Source organism: Microchirus variegatus (genome assembly GCF_963457635.1).
Source record: "Microchirus variegatus genome assembly, chromosome: 15".
NCBI classification, from domain to species: domain Eukaryota; kingdom Metazoa; phylum Chordata; class Actinopteri; order Pleuronectiformes; family Soleidae; genus Microchirus; species Microchirus variegatus.
Genome location: NC_139816.1, coordinates 2,243,130 through 2,269,611, shown reverse-complemented (window position 1 = coordinate 2,269,611; position 26,482 = coordinate 2,243,130). Strand labels below are relative to the sequence as shown.

Below are 26,482 nucleotides of genomic sequence, written 5' to 3'. Positions count from 1 at the left end.
CAAACCCACAACCTTCGAGTTGAAAGACGACTTGGTCTCCCACTGAGCCGAGCCACCGTCGCCCCTATGTAATATCATATATATATATCTATATATATATATTATTAATGCCACATGGTGTAAAGTGCAGCCATTTAAAGCTGCACTGTATTACTTTTGTTGAGTCTACTCCAGGGCTGTCAAACTCATTTTCACTGAGGGCCACATCAGCATAACGGTTACCCTCAAAGGGCCAGATGTAACTGTCATAGAGAATAAATGTAACTAGATGTAAACAAATATAATGTCAAATAAAGGTAACTACTCCGTAACATGTTGCTAAATAACTTTCTGTATTTATTACTTATTCAATTTCACTCGTCGCATGATGCATGTACAACGATACACTGCGATCTAGTGTTGGTGCCGTCACTCTGCGGGTAACACAATCGCCATGCATTGTGGGAAATGTAGTTTATGGCCAACACGTGCCTTAAAGGAGCATAGACCTACTTACATACAAGGCCCTGAATAACCAGGCACCTTCTTACATTTGTGACTTAATCACTTTATATCAACCGAATAGACCGCTGTGCTCCTTGAACTCAGGTCTACTGGTTATTCCGGAAAATAAATAGAAGTAGAATCGGTGGTAGAACATTAAGCTACCAGGCTCCTCTCCTGTGGAACCACCTCCCACTTCCTCCCACTTTTTCCAAGGTCTAAGGACAGAGGATGTTACCAACCCTGTGAAGTCCCGTGACACAAACTATGTTTTGTAAACTGTGGGCTATACAAATAAAGATTGATTGATTGATTGATTGCAAGATAAAAACACATCTGCAGGAACCTCTACAGCCAGATGTTCCTGCAACAAGTCAGACCTCAAACATCAAGCAATCATACACTACTGTTCAAAAGTTTGGACTCACCTATACAATTTGTTTGTGTTTTCCATTAAAAGGGGAATAAGTTCATCATAGGTTCTACTTTTCAATTGATTATTAATTAACTATTATATTGGAATTTGAAGCCGTGTCAGTCTTGACTGTGGGTGATGGCGACCTCTGCTGGTGACATTAGATGCTCTTTATTGAGGCAGGGTACAAGTGTTCTACAATAATGCATTCACACACTCAGCTAAAATAATAATAATTATAGACTACATACATCCTTCTCCCAAACAACCAGCTCTTATAGTTTCACTTAACGAAAATAAACGTAGCACATACCGGTGTATAAAGACAACGCTATATTATAGTGACAGCACTCCAACTGTATATTGACAGGATTCAAATATAGTACAAAGGGGTACAAAGTACAAATGATTATGATTAATACAGAATGTTAGAAGTGATCTATTTGCAACGGGTCATGAGCTTTAAAAAACGGGCTTTAAAATATAAAATTGTCTCCAAACATCTAATGGCAACATCATCAACTGTGGGATCAAACTTGTTTGCAAGAAGTTGCTGTTGATTCAGGAGCCACCAGAGGTCCCCAGCTCCATATACACAAACCCCTCGTCTGTAAGTCCCAGTGCAATGAGGGTATGCGGCTCCATTTCTTACATCACCTGCTAAACTCCTCCACTTCACCACACGAGCAATAGCTTGCATGTCTGACACATCGTACTTAATGTTGGCAGGACGTGACTCGGGAACCGAGGTCATCCTCTGCAGAGTGGCCCACATGTGCTCATCAGGGCTGGACGTGTCCTTCACCCACTCGATAAATGTCTGGATTTCTCTGTCCTGCATCACATGTTCCACAAAGTGTCTGGTGACCACATTGTAGGCATTTCCTGTGAACATTGGGCTGCTTATAGGTGGAGGACTTTTCTTTAAATACGTCCTGGTGACAGTGTGTGAGACCCTGTAGTGATATTGCCAGCGCATTTTCTTAAAGGGTGTGGGGCGCTTTGTCTCCATACTGTTTCTTCCATTGAGGCCCTTCAGTGCCTTTACAATCTCTCCATTAGTTTTGATGGGGAAGTCTGTCCCACAGGTGTTGAGCAGGTACGTCCACTTGATGTGTGACTTAAGCAGATCTGTCATGCAGTTAAGATCGGCCTGCACTCGGCTCCACGATTCATACACCACACGTTCTAATTTACTTGCCACAAACACATTGGGAAAACATGAAATAATAGCCCGTACAGCCATGTGGAATTCTTTCGGGGATTTTTGGTCCACATGCACACAGTAGACATTCTGAGGGGCGTAAATTGCTCGAAGAAGTCGCTCAAACATCTCCACTTGGTCATGGATCACCATGGAGTATGCAATGGGAAAATCCCTTTCTTCTTGACTGAAAGGCACCTTAACGAAGCCTCTCCAGTTAATGTAAGATGGGCAGTCCTGTGTCACATTAAGGTAGAAATCCGTAGATAAAACTTTTGTCTTTTTCTTAGATGTCAGAAGTGCTTGTACTTCACTTTTCTTGCCCTCTATGTCTCCATCGATGATCGCTAAACATCCAGGCAGGTCCATAGAGAATTGCAGTGGTATTGCGTGATTTGACAAAGGCTCTCTGCCAGAGCCATCTGGCAAAAGCCAAAGTAAAAGACACATACCCATGGAGATGAGACAGAGGGTCCTCAAAGATAATAGAGCTCTGCAACGTGGCAACCTTAGAGTAGCCATGCTCTTGTCAAATTTCATTTATAAAGTGGAAATGCTGGTCCTCACTTTGTCAGCAACCCGGTCCTCAGTATGCAGTGTGTGTGTGTGTGTGTGTGTGTGTGTGTGTGTGTGTGTGTGTGTGTGTGTGTGTGTGTGTGTGTTCCACTTCTTAAAAACATGGTCTGTGCTGAAGCAAACACAATTGTATACACACCTGCTAACGCACAGGAAACCACTGCAGTTTATGAGGAAATGGTTGTGGGTAGGTATAAAGGGTGAGATGTTGCTTTGAGCTCTTTGAATCGCAGCACTTTTCCTGTGTGAGACAGAAATTAGAGCAGCGCTGACTGAGTTACTGCTGAAGGCTGCTCTCTAGCGGTGGTTTCTGTGTGAGGTCAGTGAAACCCTAACCCTGACGGCCCTGTTCAACATTATAAATGACTCCTTTATCGGAGCCACGGGGGGGGGGGGGACTCATATTCTACGAGAACTCTTCCTTGAATTTAACCTGGTGGGGACTTCGAGACGTGCTTAGGTTTAAATCAAACGGTGAATAGTGAACACGATGGACACAACACGCATGGAAAAGATGGGAGCTTATCATCGGAGGGGATTGAGATGAGATGAGATGATGGGTCTTCATATTCCAGAAAGCTGCTTTACACTACAGTTCCCATTCACCCATTCACACTTTCATACATTTTTCTATCTTTCGTACCCACTCACACGCTGCCGGCACGACCGTGGGTAGACTAGCGGAGCTAGGAATCAAACCCACAACCTTTGAGTTGAAAGACGACTTGGTCTCCCACTGAGCTGAGCCACCGTCGCCCAAAATGAGTTTGACAGCCCTGGAGTAGACTCAACAAAAGTAATACAGTGCAGCTTTAAATGGCTGCACTTTACACCATGTGGCATATATATATATATATATATAGGGCCCTATGTATATATATATATATAATTAATTCTACATGGTGTAAAGTGCAGCCATTTAAAGCTGCACTGTATTACTTTTGTTGAGTCTACTCCAGGGCTGTCAAACTCATTTTCACTGAGGGCCACATCAGCATAACGGTTACCCTCAAAGGGCCAGATGTAACTGTCATAGAGAATAAATGTAACTAGATGTAACCAAATATACTCCGTAACATATTGCTAAATAACTTTCTGTATTTATTACTTATTCAATTTCACTCGTCGCATGATGCATGTACAACGATACACTGCGATCTAGTGTTGGTGCCGTCACTCTGCGGGTAACACAATCGCCATGCATTGTGGGAAATGTAGTTTTCTGGCCAACACGTGCCTTAAAGGAGCATAGACCTACTTACATACAAGGCCCTGAATAACCAGGCACCTTCTTACATTTGTGACTTAATCACTTTATATCAACCGAATAGACCGCTGTGCTCCTTGAACTCAGGTCTACTGGTTATTCCGGAAAATAAATAGAAGTAGAATCGGTGGTAGAACATTAAGCTACCAGGCTCCTCTCCTGTGGAACCACCTCCCACTTCCTCCCACTTTTTCCAAGGTCTAAGGACAGAGGATGTTACCAACCCTGTGAAGTCCCGTGACACAAACTATGTTTTGTAAACTGTGGGCTATACAAATAAAGATTGATTGATTGATTGATTGCAAGATAAAAACACATCTGCAGGAACCTCTACAGCCAGATGTTCCTGCAACAAGTCAGACCTCAAACATCAAGCAATCATACACTACTGTTCAAAAGTTTGGACTCACCTATACAATTTGTTTGTGTTTTCCATTAAAAGGGGAATAAGTTCATCATAGGTTCTACTTTTCAAATGATTATTAATTAACTATTATATTGGAATTTGAAGCCGTGTCAGTCTTGACTGTGGGTGATGGCGACCTCTGCTGGTGACATTAGATGCTCTTTATTGAGGCAGGGTACAAGTGTTCTACAATAATGCATTCACACACTCAGCTAAAATAATAATAATAATTATAGACTACATACATGCTTCTCCCAAACAACCAGCTCTTATAGTTTCACTTAACTAAAATAAACGTAGCACATACCGGTGTATAAAGACAACGCTATATTATAGTGACAGCACTCCAACTGTATATTGACAGGATTCAAATATAGTACAAAGGGGTACAAAGTACAAATGATTATGATTAATACAGAATGTTAGAGGTGATCTATTTGCAACGGGTCATGAGCTTTAAAAAACGGGCTTTAAAATATAAAATTGTCTCCAAACATCTAATGGCAACATCATCAACTGTGGGATCAAACTTATTTGCAAAAAGTTGCTGTTGATTCAGGAGCCACCAGAGGTCCCCAGCTCCATATACACAAACCCCTCGTCTGTAAGTCCCAGTGCAATGAGGGTATGCGGCTCCATTTCTTACATCACCTGCTAAACTCCTCCACTTCACCACACGAGCAATAGCTTGCATGTCTGACACATCGTACTTAATGTTGGCAGGAAGTGACTCGGGAACCGAGGTCATCCTCTGCAGAGTGGCCCACATGTGTTCATCAGGGCTGGACGTGTCCTTCACCCACTCGATAAATGTCTGGATTTCTCTGTCCTGCATCACATGTTCCACAAAGTGTCTGGTGACCACATTGTAGGCATTTCCTGTGAACATTGGGCTGCTTATAGGTGGAGGACTTTTCTTTAAATACGTCCTGGTGACAGTGTGTGAGACCCTGTAGTGATATTGCCAGCGCATTTTCTTAAAGGGTGTGGGGCGCTTTGTCTCCATACTGTTTCTTCCCTTGAGAGCCTTCAGTGCCTTTACAATCTCTCCATTAGTTTTGATGGGGAAGTCTGTCCCACAGGTGTTGAGCAGGTACGTCCACTTGATGTGTGACTTAAGCAGATCTGTCATGCAGTTAAGATCGGCCTGCACTCGGCTCCACGATTCATACACCACACGTTCTAATTTACTTGCCACAAACACATTGGGAAAACATGAAATAATAGCCCGTACAGCCATGTGGAATTCTTTCGGGGATTTTTGGTCCACATGCACACAGTAGACATTCTGAGGGGCGTAAATTGCTCGAAGAAGTCGCTCAAACATCTCCACTTGGTCATGGATCACCATGGAGTATGCAATGGGAAAATCCCTTTCTTCTTGACTGAAAGGCACCTTAACGAAGCCTCTCCAGTTAATGTAAGATGGGCAGTCCTGTGTCACATTAAGGTAGAAATCCGTAGATAAAACTTTTGTCTTTTTCTTAGATGTCAGAAGTGCTTGTACTTCACTTTTCTTGCCCTCTATGTCTCCATCGATGATCGCTAAACATCCAGGCAGGTCCATAGAGAATTGCAGTGGTATTGCGTGATTTGACAAAGGCTCTCTGCCAGAGCCATCTGGCAAAAGCCAAAGTAAAAGACACATACCCATGGAGATGAGACAGAGGGTCCTCAAAGATAATAGAGCTCTGCAACGTGGCAACCTTAGAGTAGCCATGCTCTTGTCAAATTTCATTTATAAAGTGGAAATGCTGGTCCTCACTTTGTCAGCAACCCGGTCCTCAGTATGCAGCGTGTGTGTGTGTGTGTGTGTGTGTGTGTGTGTGTGTGTGTGTGTGTGTGTGTGTGTGTGTGTGTGTGTGTGTTCCACTTCTTAAAAACATGGTCTGTGCTGAAGGAAACACAATTGTATACACACCTGCTAACGCACAGGAAACCACTGCAGTTTATGAGGAAATGGTTGTGGGTAGGTATAAAGGGTGAGATGTTGCTTTGAGCTCTTTGAATCGCAGCACTTTTCCTGTGTGAGACAGAAATTAGAGCAGCACTGACTGAGTTACTGCTGAAGGCTGCTCTCTAGCGGTGGTTTCTGTGTGAGGTCAGTGAAACCCTAACCCTGACAGCCCTGTTCAACATTATAAATGAGTCCTTTATCGGAGCCACGGGGGGGGGGGGACTCATATTCTACGAGAACTCTTCCTTGAATTTAACCTGGTGGGGACTTCGAAACGTGCTTAGGTTTAAATCAAACGGTGAATAGTGAACACGATGGACACAACACGCATGGAAAAGATGGGAGCTTATCATCGGAGGGGATTGAGATGAGATGAGATGATGGGTCTTCATATTCCAGAAAGCTGCTTTACACTACAGTTCCCATTCACCCATTCACACTTTCATACATTTTTCTATCTTTCGTACCCACTCACACGCTGCCGGCACGACCGTGGGTAGACTAGCGGAGCTAGGAATCAAACCCACAACCTTTGAGTTGAAAGACGACTTGGTCTCCCACTGAGCTGAGCCACCGTCGCCCAAAATGAGTTTGACAGCCCTGGAGTAGACTCAACAAAAGTAATACAGTGCAGCTTTAAATGGCTGCACTTTACACCATGTGGCATATATATATATATATATATATAGGGCCCTATGTATATATATATATATATATATATATATATATATATATATATATATATATATATATAATTAATTCTACATGGTGTAAAGTGCAGCCATTTAAAGCTGCACTGTATTACTTTTGTTGAGTCTACTCCAGGGCTGTCAAACTCATTTTCACTGAGGGCCACATCAGCATAACGGTTACCCTCAAAGGGCCAGATGTAACTGTCATACAGAATAAATGTAACTAGATGTAACCAAATATACTCCGTAACATATTGCTAAATAACTTTCTGTATTTATTACTTACTCAATTTCACTCGTCGCATGATGCATGTACAACGATACACTGCGATCTAGTGTTGGTGCCGTCACTCTGCGGGTAACACAATCGCCATGCATTGTGGGAAATGTAGTTTATGGCCAACACGTGCCTTAAAGGAGCATAGACCTACTTACATACAAGGCCCTGAATAACCAGGCACCTTCTTACATTTGTGACTTAATCACTTTATATCAACCGAATAGACCGCTGTGCTCCTTGAACTCAGGTCTACTGGTTATTCCGGAAAATAAATAGAAGTAGAATCGGTGGTAGAACATTAAGCTACCAGGCTCCTCTCCTGTGGAACCACCTCCCACTTCCTCCCACTTTTTCCAAGGTCTAAGGACAGAGGATGTTACCAACCCTGTGAAGTCCCGTGACACAAACTATGTTTTGTAAACTGTGGGCTATACAAATAAAGATTGATTGATTGATTGATTGAAAGATAAAAACACATCTGCAGGAACCTCTACAGCCAGATGTTCCTGCAACAAGTCAGACCTCAAACATCAATCAATCATACACTACTGTTCAAAAGTTTGGACTCACCTATACAATTTGTTTGTGTTTTCCATTAAAAGGGGAATAAGTTCATCATAGGTTCTACTTTTCAAATGATTATTAATTAACTATTATATTGGAATTTGAAGCCGTGTCAGTCTTGACTGTGGGTGATGGCGACCTCTGCTGGTGACATTAGATGCTCTTTATTGAGGCAGGGTACAAGTGTTCTACAATAATGCATTCACACACTCAGCTAAAATAATAATAATAATTATAGACTACATACATCCTTCTCCCAAACAACCAGCTCTTATAGTTTCACTTAACTAAAATAAACGTAGCACATACCGGTGTATAAAGACAACGCTATATTATAGTGACAGCACTCCAACTGTATATTGACAGGATTCAAATATAGTACAAAGGGGTACAAAGTACAAATGATTATGATTAATACAGAATGTTAGAGGTGATCTATTTGCAACGGGTCATGAGCTTTAAAAAACGGGCTTTAAAATATAAAATTGTCTCCAAACATCTAATGGCAACATCATCAACTGTGGGATCAAACTTATTTGCAAAGAGTTGCTGTTGATTCAGGAGCCACCAGAGGTCCCCAGCTCCATATACACAAACCCCTCGTCTGTAAGTCCCAGTGCAATGAGGGTATGCGGCTCCATTTCTTACATCACCTGCTAAACTCCTCCACTTCACCACACGAGCAATAGCTTGCATTTCTGACACATCGTACTTAATGTTGGCAGGAAGTGACTCGGGAACTGAGGTCATCCTCTGCAGAGTGGCCCACATGTGTTCATCAGGGCTGGACGTGTCCTTCACCCACTCGATAAATGTCTGGATTTCTCTGTCCTGCATCACATGTTCCACAAAGTGTCTGGTGACCACATTGTAGGCATTTCCTGTGAACATTGGGCTGCTTATAGGTGGAGGACTTTTCTTTATATACGTCCTGGTGACAGTGTGTGAGACCCTGTAGTGATATTGCCAGCGCATTTTCTTAAAGGGTGTGGGGCGCTTTGTCTCCATACTGTTTCTTCCCTTGAGGGCCTTCAGTGCCTTTACAATCTCTCCATTAGTTTTGATGGGGAAGTCTGTCCCACAGGTGTTGAGCAGGTACGTCCACTTGATGTGTGACTTAAGCAGATCTGTCATGCAGTTAAGATCGGCCTGCACTCGGCTCCACGATTCATACACCACACGTTCTAATTTACTTGCCACAAACACATTGGGAAAACATGAAATAATAGCCCGTACAGCCATGTGGAATTCTTTCGGGGATTTTTGGTCCACATGCACACAGTAGACATTCTGAGGGGCGTAAATTGCTCGAAGAAGTCGCTCAAACATCTCCACTTGGTCATGGATCACCATGGAGTATGCAATGGGAAAATCCCTTTCTTCTTGACTGAAAGGCACCTTAACGAAGCCTCTCCAGTTAATGTAAGATGGGCAGTCCTGTGTCACATTAAGGTAGAAATCCGTAGATAAAACTTTTGTCTTTTTCTTAGATGTCAGAAGTGCTTGTACTTCACTTTTCTTGCCCTCTATGTCTCCATCGATGATAGCTAAACATCCAGGCAGGTCCATAGAGAATTGCAGTGGTATTGCGTGATTTGACAAAGGCTCTCTGCCAGAGCCATCTGGCAAAAGCCAAAGTAAAAGACACATACCCATGGAGATGAGACAGAGGGTCCTCAAAGATATTAGAGCTCTGCAACGTGGCAACCTTAGAGTAGCCATGCTCTTTTCAGAGGTGCGTGCAACTTAAATGACAATCTTCAAAAAAAAAAAATTTTTTACCGGTTGCTTCCTACAGCTCAATAAACTCCCCTCTGGGAAGCGCGACCAGAACAAGTACAGCTGGTGGACAACTCGAGTGTCTTTAAGAGGTTTTATTCTACACTACACACCAGACAAAGCTTTGATGACAACTGTGCTTTGATGATGATTGTGCTTTGATGATGATTGTGCTTTGATGATGATTGTGCTTTGATGACCACTTCATCCTAAATAAAAAAATATAAAATAATGGAAATACATAAAAGTGTGGAGTGAAGTTAAATTCGTTAACGCCATTATTCTAGAATTTAAGGTAGTCCGTCATCTACCAATTACTAGGTGGTGCACAGCGATGACGGAAGTGCTTTGTTGTCATTTTGGGGCTGTGGAGAGCGAGAATCAAGGAGACTGAACAAAGACTCTGGCCGCATAGCAGTATTATTTCATTAGGAGAACTCATTTTTACAAAAGTTAAGAAAAGTGAGAAAGATATTCACAGATTTGAACTTAGTCGATCTATAAGACATATCTTGATTCATAGTGACGTAGACAACACGCTAGAACCTCATTTTCATCAAAAAGAGCCGTCTTACATCATGTATTATCCCTGTGCTCCAGTCTCACTGTCAACATCAGTGTAGTTTATCCAGCTCTTTTTGATGAAAATTAGGTTCTTGCTTATTTTCTACAGCACTGCATTGTTTCATTTGAATGTTATTGTTGGCAGAAGTTTGAAAAAAATAATATTGAAAAAATCCGCAGGCGTAATTTCGATGGTGCCTGCTGCTTCCGGCATGTGTCGTGTGCAGGACCTTTGTGGTAAAGAAAAGAAGTGTCCACAGGAAAGATAGAGGGCACTTCCTGTTCAAAATGGCTGACTTCCTGTTGGGTCAAGGGCGTGTCCCTAAACATGTCAAGGGAAGGTCCCTTGTCTCACATATCGTGTTTCATGCAGATCGGTCAATGTATGGCAAAGTTACATTGTTACAAAGTTACAAGTTGTACTTTGTAACTGTTACAAACGAAACTGTTACTTTGTAACTGTTACAAAGTTACAAAGTTACATTACATGCCTGATTCACCCCCTGTTGATTTCTGAAGTAGATTTTCTCCAAAACTCCACAGTGAATATGGACATATGAGGCATCAATTGAAAGGTGGGGAGCTGTAGTATATGAATCAGGTGAGACATTCAACGGGAAACCTTATTTGTCCATTAGGTGGCAGTGCAAAGTCAGCCACTGTTGCAATAAAAACGTCAAAATGTGTTTTGAAAAGGATTTTCTCCAAAATTCCACAGTAAATATGGACATATGTATGTGTTGTATCAGTAACAACACAACAGTTTATATCAACAATATCCCCCTCACAGAACTAAAAAGATATCAAAATGAGTAATGATTAAATATTAAAATGACTAAATATTATTGAATGCTGTTCTTCTAAATTGTTTAATTTTTGTGTTTTTTAATAATTACAAGTCCTTTTATGCATGTATGTATATGTACCTGTATGTGCCGGCAAGTATTTTTGAATTTAAATTTTTTTTTTTTTAAAAAAAACACCCCCGGGCAACAGCCGTGTGCACTAGAACCATGTGATAGACCACTGAAGCCTCCTCAGACATCCACAGAATCTCTTCATTGACCACCAAGACGACCATGAAAGGGACTAGTTCCACAACCTTCACAGTTAGTTGCCAAATCAAAGCGCACATGTCATCAAAGCAGTTTTCATCAAAGCTTTGTTGACCAAAGCACTTTTTTTGTATATTGCTAGTAATCTTTATTTTCCCGTCTTCTTCGCCTGTAAACTGATCATCGGAACCCGTTAGCTTTGTCGGTTTGCAACCTATTAATTGTACCACTGCGCAAGTAACAAGTAACTGCACCTCGCAACGTTGCGTTTTCGACGACACACTCTCACCGGTTCATCGCGGTTCACTGACTGGACAAACCGGCGGCCGGGGCGACACACATATTGACGCAGAGCCTTCCTTCGCCACCGTGAGGCGCCACTCACTCGGGCCGTTTCATCAATGCGCCGATGGAAAGCATTGGTCGGCCGGCGCCTGCGACGGTCCGGCGCCGTCAGGCAGGCCCTGACCTTGTCGGCGGTCACGTTCTGCGTCGTCCTCCCTCTGTGCTGCCACCAGCTGCTCTACTCCTACTACTTCATCAAGTCCGTGTACCTGGACTCCATGAGCGAGGAGGTCCTGCGGGCCAGCCTCACCCGAGGTCAGGAGGCGCTGCGCTTCTGGCAGGGAGCGAGGACGGCGCCGGCGGCGGCGGCGGCGGCGACCAGACGCGGCGAGCGTCCTGAGCTGCTGGTCACCGTGGTGACGGTCCAGCGGGAGGAAGCGCGGGACTACCACTACCTGCTGCAGGTGATGCGGCAGCTGAGGGACATCGCGGAGGGCGCGGAGGGCGCGGAGGTGCTGGTCTGCGACGTGGAACGCGGTCCCCAGGAAAACCAGGACGCCAAGCTGCTGGAGCAGGGCCACTTCAGGGTGATCCGGCGCTCCCCGCGGGAGCAGGAGCAGGAGCAGCAGGGCGACCTCCGGTGGCTCAACATCTTGGAGAAGGAGAAACGGGACTACGTGTTCTGTATGCGCAAGGGATGGGAGCTGGTGAGGCCCAAGAACGTGGTGGTGCTGGAGGACGACGCTGTGCCCAGACCGGATTTCTTCGCCGTCGTGAGGGACCTTTTGTCGCGCGACTTCGCCCGTCAGAGTCTTTACGTCAAACTCTATCACCCCGAGCGGCTGCAGCGCTACTGGAACCCGGAGCCTTACCGCATCCTCGAGTGGGTGGTGCTCGGGCTGGTCGCAGCGACTGCCCTCCTCCTCATCCTCCCTTACTGGAACCCGCTCTCGTTGTCCTTCACGCTGTCGCCCGGCCACCTCCTCTTCTTCACGCTCTACTTCATGGCGGCCGCGGAGCTGCTGGGTCGGCACTACCTCCTGGAGGTGCGTCGGCTTTCCCCGCAGCTCTACACCGTCTCGCCGGCCACCAAGTGCTGCACGCCGGCCATGCTCTACCCCGGCAACGCCTCGCTCAGGGTCGCCCAGTATCTGGACAAGTCGCTCTGCACCAAAGGCTACGGCAAAGACATGGTTCTGTATCACACGGCGAGGACGGTCCCCGGGGAGAGGGGTCACAGCGTGGAACCCAACCTCATCACCAACATCGGGGCCTTTTCCTCAGTCAGGCCCAATCCACGGAGACCCAGACTCCTCTGACAGAACCCAGAGAATCCGGATCAGGTCGTTCTCTGCAGAGATAAGAGATTGAACTGTACCTACCTGTGTGCTGTGATGTTAAAATCACTGAGTTTCTCTATGAGCTTTGGTACATTATGCATTATTAGCTATAAAAACACTGAAAAATCAACTTCTGTATTCTTAAAAAAACATGTTCTATCAATGTTTATTTGTGCCAATAAACACACAAATGGTTCAAACATTTGAAAACAAACACATTTATTATTATTATTATTATTTTTCAATTAATTAAAAAACGTTGCAGAGTCGGTATTACGGTCATGGGGCTGCAGTCTACTGTGGGTATTACGGTAGTGGAGCTGCAGTCTACTCTTAGTATTACGGTAGCAGAGCTGTGGTCCACTGTGCTGCAGTCTACTGTGGGTATTACGGTAGCGCAGCTGCGGTCCACTGTGGGTATTACGGTAGCACAGCTGCAGTCTACTGTGGGTATTACGGTAGTGGAGCTTAAGTCTACTGTGTGTATTACGGTAGTGGGGCTGCAGTCTACTGTGGGTATTACGGTAATAGAGCTGCAGTCTACTCTTAGTATTACAGTAGTGGAGCTGCAGTCTACTCTTAGTATTACGGTTGTGGGGCTGCAGTCTACGCTTAGTGTTACGGTAATGGAGCTGCAGTCTAAATGGGTATTACGGTAGTGGGGCTGCAGTCTACTGTGGGAGTTACAGTAGCGGAGCTGCAGTCTACTGTGGGTATTACGGTAATGGAGCTGCAGTCTACTGTGGCTATTACGGTAATGGAGCTCTAGTCTACTCTTAGTAATACGGTAGTGGAGCTCCAGTCTACTCTTAGTATTACTGTAGTGGAGCTGCAATCTACCGTGGGTATTACGGCAGTGGAGTTGCAGTCTACTGTGGCTATTACGGTAAAGGAACTCTATCTACTCTTAGTATTATGGTAGTGGAGCTGCAGTCTACTGTGGGTATTACGGTAGTGGAGCTGCACTCTACTGTGGGTATTACGGTAGTGGCGCTGCAGTCTACTGTGGGTATTACGGTAGTGGCGCTGCAGTCTACTGTGGGTATTACGGTAGTGGCGCTGCAGTCTACTGTGGGTATTACGGTAGTGGCGCTGCAGCCGATACATCAGTAAAGAATGCCTTCAACATGGCGGCCACGCCAAGTAATGACGTAATGACGTCACGACGCCCTAACAAACTTTTAGGTGGAGACGGTGTTGTTTCAGTGCAGGGACAAAAACACCAGCGTGTTCCGAGGAACAACGCGTTTGTGGACTTGGGGCCACGGGGAGTGTGTTTTCCACGTGTCAAACAGAAGAGAAGAGGAAAAGGAAAACGCGTTGGCTGCTGCTTGTCTCCTCCTCTTGTCTCCTCCTCTTGTCTCCTCCTCTTGTCTCCTCCTCTTGTCTCCTCCTCTTGTCTCCTCCTCTCTGCTCCGCCGCTGCTGTCGCGCTTCACTTCCCGTGTTCACTTCCTTCTTTGAAGCAGTAAAGTGTCTTTGTCCCTCAGGCAGAGACAGACAGTCGGTGCTGGACGCTGGAGACACACGATGAAGAGACAACAGTCCCGTTAACCTCCTGATCTTTGGTAAGTGCTGCGTTTTTATGCACGACCGAGTCTCATTTTTTGACGTTTTCAAACATGATGTGCTGAAATGTAAGCTGAACAATATCGCGATACTAGTTTTGTAATAATTTATATACAACACATAGATAATGTAACATTATTGCATGTACTCTTGTTTATATTTAAAGGTGCATTATGTAATAAATCATAAAATCCTCCTAATATGTCACAGAGACTCAGGAATAATGTTCATATGACAAACTGAACTCACCAACAACAACAACAGTATATTTGCATTAAAACAAATATTTTGCAGACTGCAAATCATGTTTATGTTTTGAAATCATGTTTTGGCGTCATGTGGCGCCACCTACCGCCGTCTACCAATCATTGCAGTCAGTAGAGTCTCAGCTGCCGAGCAACCCACGGCTTGCCAGTTACGTCAAAAACACGAAAACCTAAAAGACCTCTGCATTTTGAATTTGAATGTAGTAACCGTTTTTGGCCACATTCTCACGCGTGGCGCCTTTAACGCTGGGTTTCGGTCCCATTTGTATAAAAAGCACTGGGTCAATGTTTGTCATTTGCGTGAATAATCTTCCCTAATTTCCTATGAGACTGATAAGAAACACTCAGCACCTCTGTGTTTTCCATAGGTTACGTGCGTTGCGTGTCTTTATGATGCACATTCGTGGCCAAGCCTTTTTAAGGGGCTTCCCAGCTTTACTGTGAAACTCCCCTTGTCTGCGAGGAAAACACGGCTCTAAGCTCCTCCCAGTTACACATCAGAGCAGCTGAAGCTCACCTTTGCATGCTTCAGTGGATTATGTCACCCGTGTGTGTGTGTGTGTGCGTGTGCGCGCGTCCTTCACTCGTCCTGTTGTTGTTGCTGCTCACTTTTTTTTTAAACGAGATAAATTCAAACTCAGGTGTTTTTGTTTCAGATTGAGCAGAAGAAGCTCAAGCGATAACCCAAGATGGATTACAAATACAATAATGGAATAGAAATGCTCTTGGCTCACATGAATATAGAGGACTTCATCACTGCTGCAGAGACTCTGTATAAGCTCGAGGAGGAGGAGGAGGAGGAGGAGGAGGCAGAGCAAGGAGGCTTATCTTTTGCAGAGGAAGGTCTCTCCCAGGAGGAGATGGATGAGAATGAGGAGGCAGGGGAGTCTGTGGTCTCGGGCTCCGAGTATAAGGATTTTTCTGGTGTCCGATACGGGACGGTGACGGACCTCCTGTCCTTTGTCAACCTGCTGTCCAACATGCAGACAGCAGCCCTGCAGCACCTGCCTCAGGAGATGGGCGTCCTGTTGAGTAAGGTGAGAGTCTGTGAGTTTACTCGCTGTTTTTTTTTCTTTGTGTGCGTTTGCGTTTTTTTTGGTTTTGATGACTGACTGACTTGACGTCTCGCCGCAGACCGACATGGCCGTGAAAAAAGGCCGCTACCAGGTCGACACGGACGTGCTGCTCTTCCCGTGGAAACTGACCTACAAGAGTCGTGGCTCTGGCCTCGTTCCCAAGGGCTCATTTGGGAAAGTCCACTTGGCTCAGGACACCACCACCAGGAAGAGAATGGCTTGCAAACTGGTGAGTGTTGCTGAGAAATTTCTCGGAAACCAATGACTCTGGGTGCCAGCATTTATTTCTCCAGCCAAGTATGATTTGTTTCTCGGAGCAGCCGCTGGTGTCTTTGTACTCCTGATGTCAGCATGACATTTGTTTTCTCTTGAAGTAAAAGGGGAAGAGTGTTTTTTTTTTTTTTTAAATGAAGAACCATTTTCAAAATGGGCCAAGATGAAGAATGCAAGAATGGAAGTGTAACAGTAACTTCCAGCTCCTCAAATGTTTATTCAGAGTGGTGCTGACATCACAAATCTGTGTTGACACACTGTGTGTTGTACATTCTGTCATCAGCACACAGGAGAAGGTTTACTGGCAACTTTAAAACCACAACATGTTTTCATCTTTCTGATTGTGTTTGCAAGAAAACAAACCACATGCGACTACTTTTTAAAAATCTTTTTTTTTTTTTATTTAACCTTTATTTAAAGCTCCCATAGAGTGGTCCTGTTGCACATATATGTTAGTTATGGAGGTCTACTTACATACATTAACTTGTTTTTAGGCTCAAAAACCTCTTAGTTGCTGTAAACGAGCCGATTGTTTTAACAGTGTTTAAAAATAGCTTCTTCACGACTCCCCGCCGCAGTCCCTTTGACGACCTTTGACCCGGAGTCAGACCCAGAGTCAGAAGACACTGTCGCTCGTGAAACACCTCCACAACGGACGTTATTCTTCTTCTGCGGTTCAATGTACGCAACCGGATGTGCCCGGACTAGTGCCCGGAGCAGGAGGATCTGCTGTTCAGGAGAACCGCTGTTTACGTAACCGGACCGGGTTTTTTCAGAGATCTCGCTGAGCCCGAGATTACAATAAAACACAGCGTTCTCAGCAGTGGCTGAACTGTTTGTTTAGAACCTTCAGGGCTTCATAAACAAGGTAATGACGCAGATACACACCAAAAAAACAGCGTTAATAGGAACTTCCGGTCTATGTGAGCTTTAAAGCAGAACTAGACGGAATAACGTCCGTTGTGGAGGTGTTTCATGAGCGACAGTGTCTTCTGACTCTGGGTCTGACTCCGGGTCAAAGGTCGTCAAAGGGACTGCGGCGGGGAGTCGTGAAGAAGCTATTTTTAAACACTGTTAAAACAATGTTTTGATAATGAGGAGCAGTGCATCCACCGTTCCAGAGGGGGGAGCTGCGCTTCTGGGAGAGGGTGTGCTGAATATGTCACTTCCGGGTACTGGCCAATCACAACACACTCTGTCTTCTGGGTGCGAGAGTTTGTCTGAAGTGTCGCGGCTGGGAAACAGCGTCAGAAAAGAGGATTTCTATCGGCTCGTTTACAGCAACTAGGAGGTTTTTGAGCATAAAAACAAGTTAATGTATGTAAGTAGACCTCCATAACTAACATATATGTGCAACAGGACCACTCTGTGTGACCTTTAACCAGGGAAATCCCATTGAGATTAAGAACCTCCTGGCCAAGCTATAAGCAGCAGCAAACATGAAACACTCGGCAGTTACACATTTAAAACACAAGCAGAAAACAAATACGAGAATCCAGAAAGCGAAACAGAAAGCCACAATGGAGCAGCACTTCTTAGTGAAATGAAGGTTCAAATGTTAGGTGGGCAGTCGTCATATATGAGTATTGCCTTATATATGAAAGTGTACCGATGACTGATCCAGGCCGTCCCACCCGAGAGTATAACTCACAATGGTGTGTTGACACTTTACAGTTCCTAATAAACCTTGATCTTTAGGCATATGAGTAGAATTCTTTTCTTTTTAACCTTCGGTAGAGCCAGACGACCTGTTCCTGTTTCCCGTGCTTACAGTTTGAAGTTCTTCTTCCACTCATACCCCTTTTCATGTCTGTTTGAAGACAAACGTGTGGCCAGAGGCCTTAGTGTTAGGCGTGGAGCCACGCTGACGGTTTGTGATGATTTATTCATTTCCCCCGTCGCAATCCGCACCTCGCAGATCCCCATGGAGAACTTCAAAGCGGCTGACGTGGAGTTCCAGGCTCGGTTCCGTCACGGGAACATCGCCGAGCTCTACGGCGCCCTCCTCTGGGACCAGAGCGTCCATCTGTTCATGGAGGCCGGCGAGGGCGGCTCGGTGCTGGAGAAGCTGGACAGCTGTGGCGCCATGAGGGAGTTTGAGATCATCTGGGTCACCAAGCAGGTCCTGCGCGGCCTGGAGTACCTGCACTCTCACAGCGTCATCCACCACGACATCAAACGTAAGAGTGACGGAAAGAAACGGTTACACCAGGATAGGGTCTGCAACGATTGCTCGATTACAAAAATTCCTTGCAGGCAAAAACTCTGCCTCGAGTATTCGCTTGATTCCTGTCTCGCATGGAGCGCTTTTCCACGTGGAATGTTTAAGCAGACGCACATCCGGATTTCAGCTGACGCGGTGGCGGAGACGGAGAGTGAAACGGTCCGTAAAAAGGCGGAAAACGTCCAAAGTGTGGGATCATTTCACACTTAAACAAGAAGCCGACGCGGTGCAGTGTAACCACAACAGCACGTCCTCGATGATTCAGCATCTGAGCCGATAGCATCCAGTTGCTAACGCTTTCCGGCACGGGCTAACGTAAACATTGATGTTGGCCGATTTAATGTAGCTTACTCGGGCTGCAGCTATCAAATCTTTTTGTAATCTAGTATTCCAGCGATTATTCCTCGATGCATCGAGTAATCGGATTTAAAGGGACACTGTGTAGTATTTATGGGTTTATATGACCCAAAATCCACTTTTTTATACATATTATGTGCTCCCGCATTGTCTAGTCGCTGTATAATAGTTTTTGTTTTATTTTCGTAGTGTTTCAAAAAGTCATGTAAAATAACATGGCCGCGGTTGCATAGCCACTGTTAGCAGCGAGACGCCATGTTTCTACCGGAGCCTGTAAGGACAAACGCGAGAGAACAAATCAAGCGTCGCTTCACTTGTAGCAGGAAGTCCCGCCTCCGCTCTCTCCGCTTCGTCTGCTACGGCCGCGGTAGCTCCGCCCTCTCCCTCGCCTCACGAACCTCATCTGCTGACACGGAGAAAGACGACGGGGACGACATTTGACCTGCTGAGGACACCGTAGCGCTCAGGGAAGGGAGGGAGGGGGTGAGCAGAGCAGCAGTTCTAGTTCTTAGCCTCTCCTCTAGATGGCACTATAAACTCCTTACTTCACCTTTAAATAATAATAATAATAATAATAATAATATTTTTGCATTTTGCATCCGCAATTAATCGAAAAATAATTGGTCAAATACTCGATTACAAACATATTTGATAGCTGCAGCCCGACATCGGGGGAGGATATAGGTTTATCAGTAGATATGTTTACTGCTCTGAAGGTTTTTTTTGTGTTTTCCGTTAAAAGTCAGACTTGTATTCATCAAAAGAGTTGCAAAATGAATAGAAAATGTAGTCAAGACATTGACAAGATTAGAAATAATGATTTTTATTCCAAATAAAACTGTTTTCAGCTGCGCTAACATCCACCGAGTCCCCATAGTCGTTTCGGAGCAGCATTGTTGGGCCTCTCGGGTCCCTTGAAACACACCCGTGGATGAACCTGTCAACGCTCTATTATTATTATTATTATTGCTCGGATGACTCACTTCACGCTCAGCAAGTCAAACGCGTACGCTTCTCTGGAATGTCATTGTTTTGTTTGATCTCTTCTTCCTTTTTAGCCAGTAACATCGTCCTGATGTCAAACAAGGCCGTGCTTGTGGACTTTGGCCTGACCGTGCAGATGACGGAGGACGTTTACATTCCCAGAGACCTGAGAGGAACTGAGGTGAGTCACTGCTCTGTTCACCTGCAGGTGTTTGCCTGTTAAATACCAATCAATACTTGTTTTTCCATGGCCGTGTGTGTGTGTGTTCTTGTACTTGCGACATACTGAGGACCAGTGAGGGTTTTTAACCAACAAAGTGAGGTCATTTTTACAAAGTGAGGACATTTTGGCTGGTCCCTCCTTTTTTCATTGAAATCACTTCCTTAGGTTGTAAACATGCTATACTCTGTTTTTAACACATCTCCTCAATTTGGTACAAAAACCCGTTTTCCAGTCCTGGTGTTTCACACTCTTTTTGCTCTGGGGCGCCACCTGCATGCAGACATGTTATGGTACTGCAACCAGTAGTTCTTCATAGATGTCTTTCATGAAGTAGATATTTGTAATTGTGTTGATTTATAAAGTGGAAATGCTGGTCCTCACTTTGTCAGCAACCCGGTCCTCAGTATGCAGCAAGTACGTGTGTGTGTGTGTGTCTGTGTGTGTGTGTGTTCCTGTACTTGTGGCATACTGAGGACCAGTGAGGGTTTTAACTAACAAAGTGAGGTCATTTTTACGGAGTGAGGACATTTTGGCCGGTCCTCACTTTGTTTTCATTGAAATCACTTCCTTAGGTTGCTTTAACATGCTATATTCACTATAAAACATTTTTTTCACATTTTGGACGACATAGTGTAGTATGACGTTTTTTTCACATTTTGGACGAAAAAATTTGGTGTCAATTTTTTTTTTTCAAATTTTGGACCAAATTCTTTTTTTTTCAAATTTTGGACCAAATTTTTTTTTTCCAAATTTTGGACCAAATTTTTTTTCTTCAAATTTTGGACCCAATTTTTTTTTCAAAATTTTGGACCCAATTTTTTTTTCAAAATTTTGGACCCAATTTTTTTTTCAAAATTTTGGACCCAATTTTTTTTTCAAAATTTTGGACCCAATTTTTTTTCTTCAAAATTTTGGACCAATTTTTTTTTCTTCAAAACTTTGGACCAATTTTTTTTGTCAAATATTTTGGACCAAATTTTTTTGTCAAATATTTTGGACCAAATTTTTTTGTCAAATATTTTGGACCAAATTTTTTTGTCAAATATTTTGGACCAAATTTTTTTGTCAAATATTTTGGACCAAATTTTTTTGTCAAATTTTTTTTCAAATTTTGGACGATATAATATAGTATGACGTCTTTGTCAAATTTTGGGCCATTTTTTTTTTCGAATTTTGGACGATATAGTATAGTATGACATTCTTGTCAAATTTTGGACCAAATTATTTTGTCAAATATTTTTTCAAATTTTGGACGATATAGCATTTTATGACATTTTTGTCAAATTTTGGACCAAAAATGTTGGTAAATTTTTGTTTTTTTGGTCGACATAGTATAAGTATGATGTTTTTGTCAAATTTTGGACCAAAAATTTTGGGTCAATTTTTTTTTCAAATTTTGGACGACATAGTATAGTATGACGTTTTTGTCAAATTTTGGACCAAAAATTGTTGGTCAAATTTTTTTTTTACTTTTGGTCGACATAGTATGAGTTTGACGTTTTTGTAAACTTTGGGACCAAAAAAGTTTTCCAGCCCTTTTTGCTCTGGGGCTCCACCTGCAGACATTTTATGGTACTGCAACCAGTAGTTCTATATAGATGTCATTCATGAAGTAGATATTTGTAATTGTGTTGATTTATAAAGTGGAAATGCTGGTCCTCACTTTGTCAGCAACCCAGTCCTCAGTATGCAGCAAGTACAAGAATGTGTGTGTGTGTGTGTGTGTGTGTGTGTGTGTGTGTGTGTGTGTGTGTGTGTGTGTGTGTGTGTGTGTACTAGAAAGAGTAGTGTTTCTCTTGAATCATGACACAGGGGAGACTTCCTGAGAGATTTAGCCAAATGAGTCTCTATGCCTGTCAGCACTCGTCTCTCCCTCTCTCTCTCCCCATAGGAGGTTATAATATAGGTTATATAGAGGTTATATAGAGGTTATATAGAGGTTCAGTGATTGGCACCAGAACACTCTGCTGTGCTCTCATTGACTGATTGTGCGTCTTCCTGGTTTTTCCCACATGTTTGTGTGTCAGTGTACAGTCTGTGACTGTTTTGCACATGTTTGCACTCTGGAAAGTCCCAGCAGGGCAGACACCCAGCAGTAATAAGAAGAGAGACAGAGTTAGTACAACTGGACGGCTCAGGCTTAGGTTAACGTGGGAGAATCGGCTGGAATTTCCAGCAGAGAGAGAGAGAGAGAGAGAGAGAGAGAGAGAGAGAGAGAGAGACTCTGTTGACTTTTCACCCTTCAAAGACCAGCTCTTTTCTGCGCGGCCCTTTCCTCGACGCACACGGAACACGGCTGCGACGGTTGTCATGTAAATCCTTCTGTCACTTAGATGTACATGAGTCCGGAGGTGGTTCTGTGTCGAGGACACGACACCAAGACGGACATCTACAGCCTGGGCACCACCATCATCCACATGCAGACCGGCAGCCCGCCCTGGGTCCGCAGATACCCTCGCACAGCCTACCCGTCCTACCTCTACATTGTGAGTATTGCTCTGTGCAACCGCAGTTAATATTTCTCATCCAAAAAGGTTATAGGAGGAAAAATAAAAAAATGTTTGTGACTAGATTCCTGTTAGGAACAACGGTGTATTCAGCGCAGATGTAGCAGAATACGTCAGGATTATTTTCAATTATTTTCGATTATCTCCTCGTCGAAGCCATGTCATTCACTTGTGATATAAAAAAACAAAACAATTAGTCATAAGTTGGCACATGGAAAATCTTCAGAATATGTTTATCGCACGAAATATAAAAGAATTAAGAATTTAGCATCATATGACGTGAAAATACCCGTAAACAAAAATGTTAAAAAACAAATATGTAGCTTTGTTCAGAAAGTTGACCTGATTGAGCAAAACCAATGTGATTTTTGGATTCAGCAAAATGATCCTGAATCAGCTAAAAACAAATTAAAGCTCCCATAGAGTGGTCCTGTTGCACATATATGTTAGTTATGGAGGTCTACTTACATACATTAACTTGTTTTTATGCTCAAAAACCTCCTAGTTGCTGTAAACGAGCCGATAGAAATCCTCTTTTCTGACGCTGTTGCCCAGCCGCGATATTTCAGACATAAATCTCACCCAGAAGACAGACTGTGTTGTGATTGGCCAGTACCCGGAAGTGACATATTCAGAACACCCACTCTCAGAAGCACAGCTCCCCCCTCTGGAACGGTGGATGCACTGCTCCTCATTATCAAAACATTGTTTTAACAGTGTTTAAAAATAGCTTCTTCACGACTCCCCGCCTCAGTCCCTTTGACGACCTTTGACCCGGAGTCAGACCCAGAGTCAGAAGACACTGTCGCTCGTGAAACACCTCCACAACGGACGTTATTCTTCTTCTGTGGTTCAATGTACGCAACCGGATGTGCCCGGACTAGTGCCCGGAGCAGGAGGATCTGCTGTTCAGGAGAACCGCTGTTTACGTTACCGGACCGGGTTTTTTCAGAGATCTCGCTGAGCCCGAGATTACAATAAAACACAGCGTTCTCAGCAGTGGCTGAACTGTTTGTTTAGAACCTTCAGGGCTTCGTAAACAAGGTAATGACGCAGATACACACTAAAAAACTGCGTTAATTGGAACATCCGGTTCCGCTTTAATCTCAGAATTCTGACTTTTCCTTAAAGGTGAAGTAAGTAGTTTATAGTTACATCTAGAGGAGAGGCTGAAATTTACAACAAAGAACTGCTCCTCTGCTCACCCCCTCCCTTCCCTGAGCGCTACGGTATCCTCAGCTGGTCAAATGTCGTCCTCATCGTCGCGCTTGATTTGTTCTCTCGCCTTTGTCCTTACAGGCTCCCGTAGAAACATGGCGTCTCTCTGCTAACAGTGGCAAAGCAACCGCGGCCCGCGACCGTGTTATTTTACATGACTTTTTGAAACACTACGAAAATGAAACAATAACTATTATACAGCGACTAGACAATGCAGGAGCACATAATATGTATAAAAAAGTGGATTTTGGGTTATATAAACCCATAAATACTACACAGTGTCCCTTTAAATCTGTCATGACATTATAGAGTTTAACCAGCAGCACGTCGTTTAACTCCAATATATCCAATTCTTTACCCTGACAGAGAATACATTCTGTGTACTGTGGCACATGAATTTCAGAATGTGACAAAGACCTTTGTCAGATCCCCCACATTCTAGATGAGCGTGAGATTAACATTAACGGAGTGTGTGACCCATGAAGTCAGTCACTGCTTCTCTTTCTATTAAAGGTTTTCCATGACATGGGTGGTTCGTGGTCACGAGGTCCTGTTTCTGCTCTTGGTGCTTATCAGCTCTTTTTTCGATTTCGATCTTTACTCACTTCCTCTCGAAACTGCCGTCACGGAGAAGTCATGTGACAGGGTTAACCTCGCACATTTACAGCCCGAGCTGTGCTGCTTTTCCTTGTTCCGTTTCACCACAAATAAAAAAACCACGAGTTCTTTTTGCGGCGCGTTTCTTTTTCTTCACGGTCGTTTTTATGCCTCGTCCGTCTCCCGACAGATACACAAGCAGGCGCCGCCTGTGGAGGACATCGCAGAGGAGTGCACCGCGGCCATGCGGTCCTTCCTGATGCGAGCCCTGGAGAGGAACCCGGCGCTGCGCGGCACGGCGTCCGAGCTGCTGAAGGACGAGGCCGTCAACCCGCCCAGGGAGGATCAGCCGCGCTGCTGGAGCCTCGACTCGGCAATGGAAGAGGCGAACCACGAAATCCTACGCCAACAGAGTCAGCACCACGACGCCACACAGGGTAAGGAAGTCGCTGGTTGCAAAAAAAACACACGATTGCACATAAACTACGTAACGTGTAAAGAGTTTCTTTTTCTTCTTCTTCTTCTTCGGCAGAATTATCTCTGTACTCGGAGGACTCTGGCCACATGAGAAGAAAGGGCTCCTTGTACATTGACCTGGGGGCTTTGTCAGGTTACTGTAAACTGGTGACGGGGCCTCCTGCCACAGAATATGGCTAACATGATTGAATATATCTCTTTATATTTGTCGCTGAACTGTCGTTAAAGCCACGTTATCATATACTTGCTGCCTGCTTTGATAGTCTGACGCTCGCTCTTTGTTGTCCAGGGGCCGTATTTATCAAGCGTCTTAACAAGCGAGTGCCATTTTACACTTCAGTCCTGAGAATTTGTGAAATTTAGTCCTACTCCCAAACTTAAGAATAAAAGCTATTCATCAACATTCTTAAGTCTAAAGCCCAATTTATACTCGTACTTGCATAAAGCGCTCTGCGTCGTCTCCGGCTGCACGGAATATTTTTTAAGTGTCCGTCACTCCGTCAATGGACAAACGGAGACGGCGAGAGCTGCCATTGGTCCTCAGGACAGGCCGAGCTAACGCTGCTCTGTGCCGGCTCACAGTGAGCACCGAGCGTCCACAGAGGGCGGAGCCGATCACCGCCGACAACGTCGCTGCCAAACTATAAATACGTCATATCTTAACACACACAGCACATGTTTAGACTCTAAATTTGCTCATTTCTCGCCTCAAATGATCTTAAAACTGCGTTCCGTGACACGGAAAAGTGAAAAAACGGCCACTGTTTCAACAACAACAGTCTTTCTCTCTCGGACGCCATTGCTCACTGTAGCCAGAAGCACAACAACCTTGCGTAGCGACCCCTGCTGATCGGGTTGGGAAATTGCAGCGCGTATCTGTCACCACGACGCAGAAGTATGAAGGCTGGAGGCGTCTCCGTGGTTACGCAGTCGGAGAAGTATAATGTGGCCTTAAGAATCACTCCTACTCTCCCAGATATCTAAGAGACCTCCAGAGGTGTCTTAAGTGGTTAGGAGTTGCCAGCAGGGGGCAGCACTGAGGCCAGAAGGATGTCCTGGCTTCCGTAATTCCTTTATAAGTTTATAGGTAATAACACAGCCTACCGACTCAACAGCAACTTCACTCATTAATTAACCAAAACCTGATATTAACGATACTGTCAATGATAACAACTGTCTTTAATGAGACAAATTCAGCTCTGAGAGTGACCCTTAAAGGTGAAGTAAGTAGTTTATAGTGACATCTAGTGGAGAGGCTGACGTTTACAACAACAAACTGCTCCTCTGCTCACCCCCTCCCTTCCCTGAGCGCGACCATGTTATTTTACATGACTTTTTGAAACACTACGAAAATGAAACAAAAACTATTATACAGCGACTAGACTAGATAAAAAAGTGGATTTTGGGTCATATAAACCCATAAATACTACACAGTGTCCCTTTAAGATTCTGTCCTGCACTTCGCTGAAAGTGTGAGTAAGACGCTCGATAACTAACTTTTTAGTGCAGCTTTCAGCAAAGAATTTTTTTTACTCATAAGTCTACTCTTAGCAGGGTTCTCGGGAGTAAAATTCTAAGACGCTTGATACATATACGGGCCCTGGACTGGTGATGAATAGTAGTACAAAGGTCAGGACATCTTGTAATTCACGTTTGCAGCTCAGCCTGAAATGGACAACACTGCTGGACAGATGTTGAATGAGATCCGTTGTATAATTCCCTTTATGTTTTATCAAGTGTTGTAAATAATATATATATATGTACATATATATATGTATATTTGTATACGTATATATGTATATATATATGTATATATATATATTTGTATACGTATATATGTATGTA

The 26,482-nt window shown here is 44.1% G+C and overlaps 5 protein-coding genes across 5 annotated transcripts; 2 read left to right on the top strand and 3 right to left on the bottom strand.

Moving 5' to 3' along the window:
• Positions 1-1,337: 1,337 nt before the first annotated feature.
• Positions 1,338-2,255, bottom strand: LOC310937228 (beta-1,3-galactosyl-O-glycosyl-glycoprotein beta-1,6-N-acetylglucosaminyltransferase 3-like; the record flags this gene model as incomplete). The annotated part of the gene is made up of 1 exon (XM_083901458.1): positions 1,338-2,255. The coding sequence occupies one exon, from the start codon at positions 2,253-2,255 to the stop codon at positions 1,338-1,340; it is 918 nt and encodes a 305-aa protein (XP_083757584.1).
• A 2,529-nt stretch (positions 2,256-4,784) lies between these two features.
• Positions 4,785-5,702, bottom strand: LOC310937227 (beta-1,3-galactosyl-O-glycosyl-glycoprotein beta-1,6-N-acetylglucosaminyltransferase 3-like; the record flags this gene model as incomplete). Its single annotated transcript, XM_083901457.1, has 1 exon — positions 4,785-5,702. The coding sequence occupies one exon, from the start codon at positions 5,700-5,702 to the stop codon at positions 4,785-4,787; it is 918 nt and encodes a 305-aa protein (XP_083757583.1).
• Positions 5,703-8,279: 2,577 nt separating this feature from the next.
• LOC310937226 (beta-1,3-galactosyl-O-glycosyl-glycoprotein beta-1,6-N-acetylglucosaminyltransferase 3-like) lies at positions 8,280-9,197 on the bottom strand (the record flags this gene model as incomplete). Its single annotated transcript, XM_083901456.1, has 1 exon — positions 8,280-9,197. The coding sequence occupies one exon, from the start codon at positions 9,195-9,197 to the stop codon at positions 8,280-8,282; it is 918 nt and encodes a 305-aa protein (XP_083757582.1).
• A 2,446-nt stretch (positions 9,198-11,643) lies between these two features.
• LOC310937225 (post-GPI attachment to proteins factor 4-like) lies at positions 11,644-12,846 on the top strand (the record flags this gene model as incomplete). The annotated part of the gene is made up of 1 exon (XM_083901455.1): positions 11,644-12,846. The coding sequence occupies one exon, from the start codon at positions 11,644-11,646 to the stop codon at positions 12,844-12,846; it is 1,203 nt and encodes a 400-aa protein (XP_083757581.1).
• A 1,493-nt stretch (positions 12,847-14,339) lies between these two features.
• Positions 14,340-24,817, top strand: map3k8 (mitogen-activated protein kinase kinase kinase 8; the record flags this gene model as incomplete). The annotated part of the gene is made up of 8 exons (XM_083901632.1): positions 14,340-14,434; positions 15,358-15,738; positions 15,836-16,006; positions 17,969-18,230; positions 19,690-19,796; positions 22,172-22,324; positions 24,351-24,597; positions 24,693-24,817. Exons 2-8 carry the CDS (start codon positions 15,391-15,393, stop codon positions 24,815-24,817), a joined length of 1,413 nt encoding a protein of 470 aa, XP_083757758.1. The 5' UTR covers positions 14,340-14,434; positions 15,358-15,390.
• Positions 24,818-26,482: the final 1,665 nt, after the last annotated feature.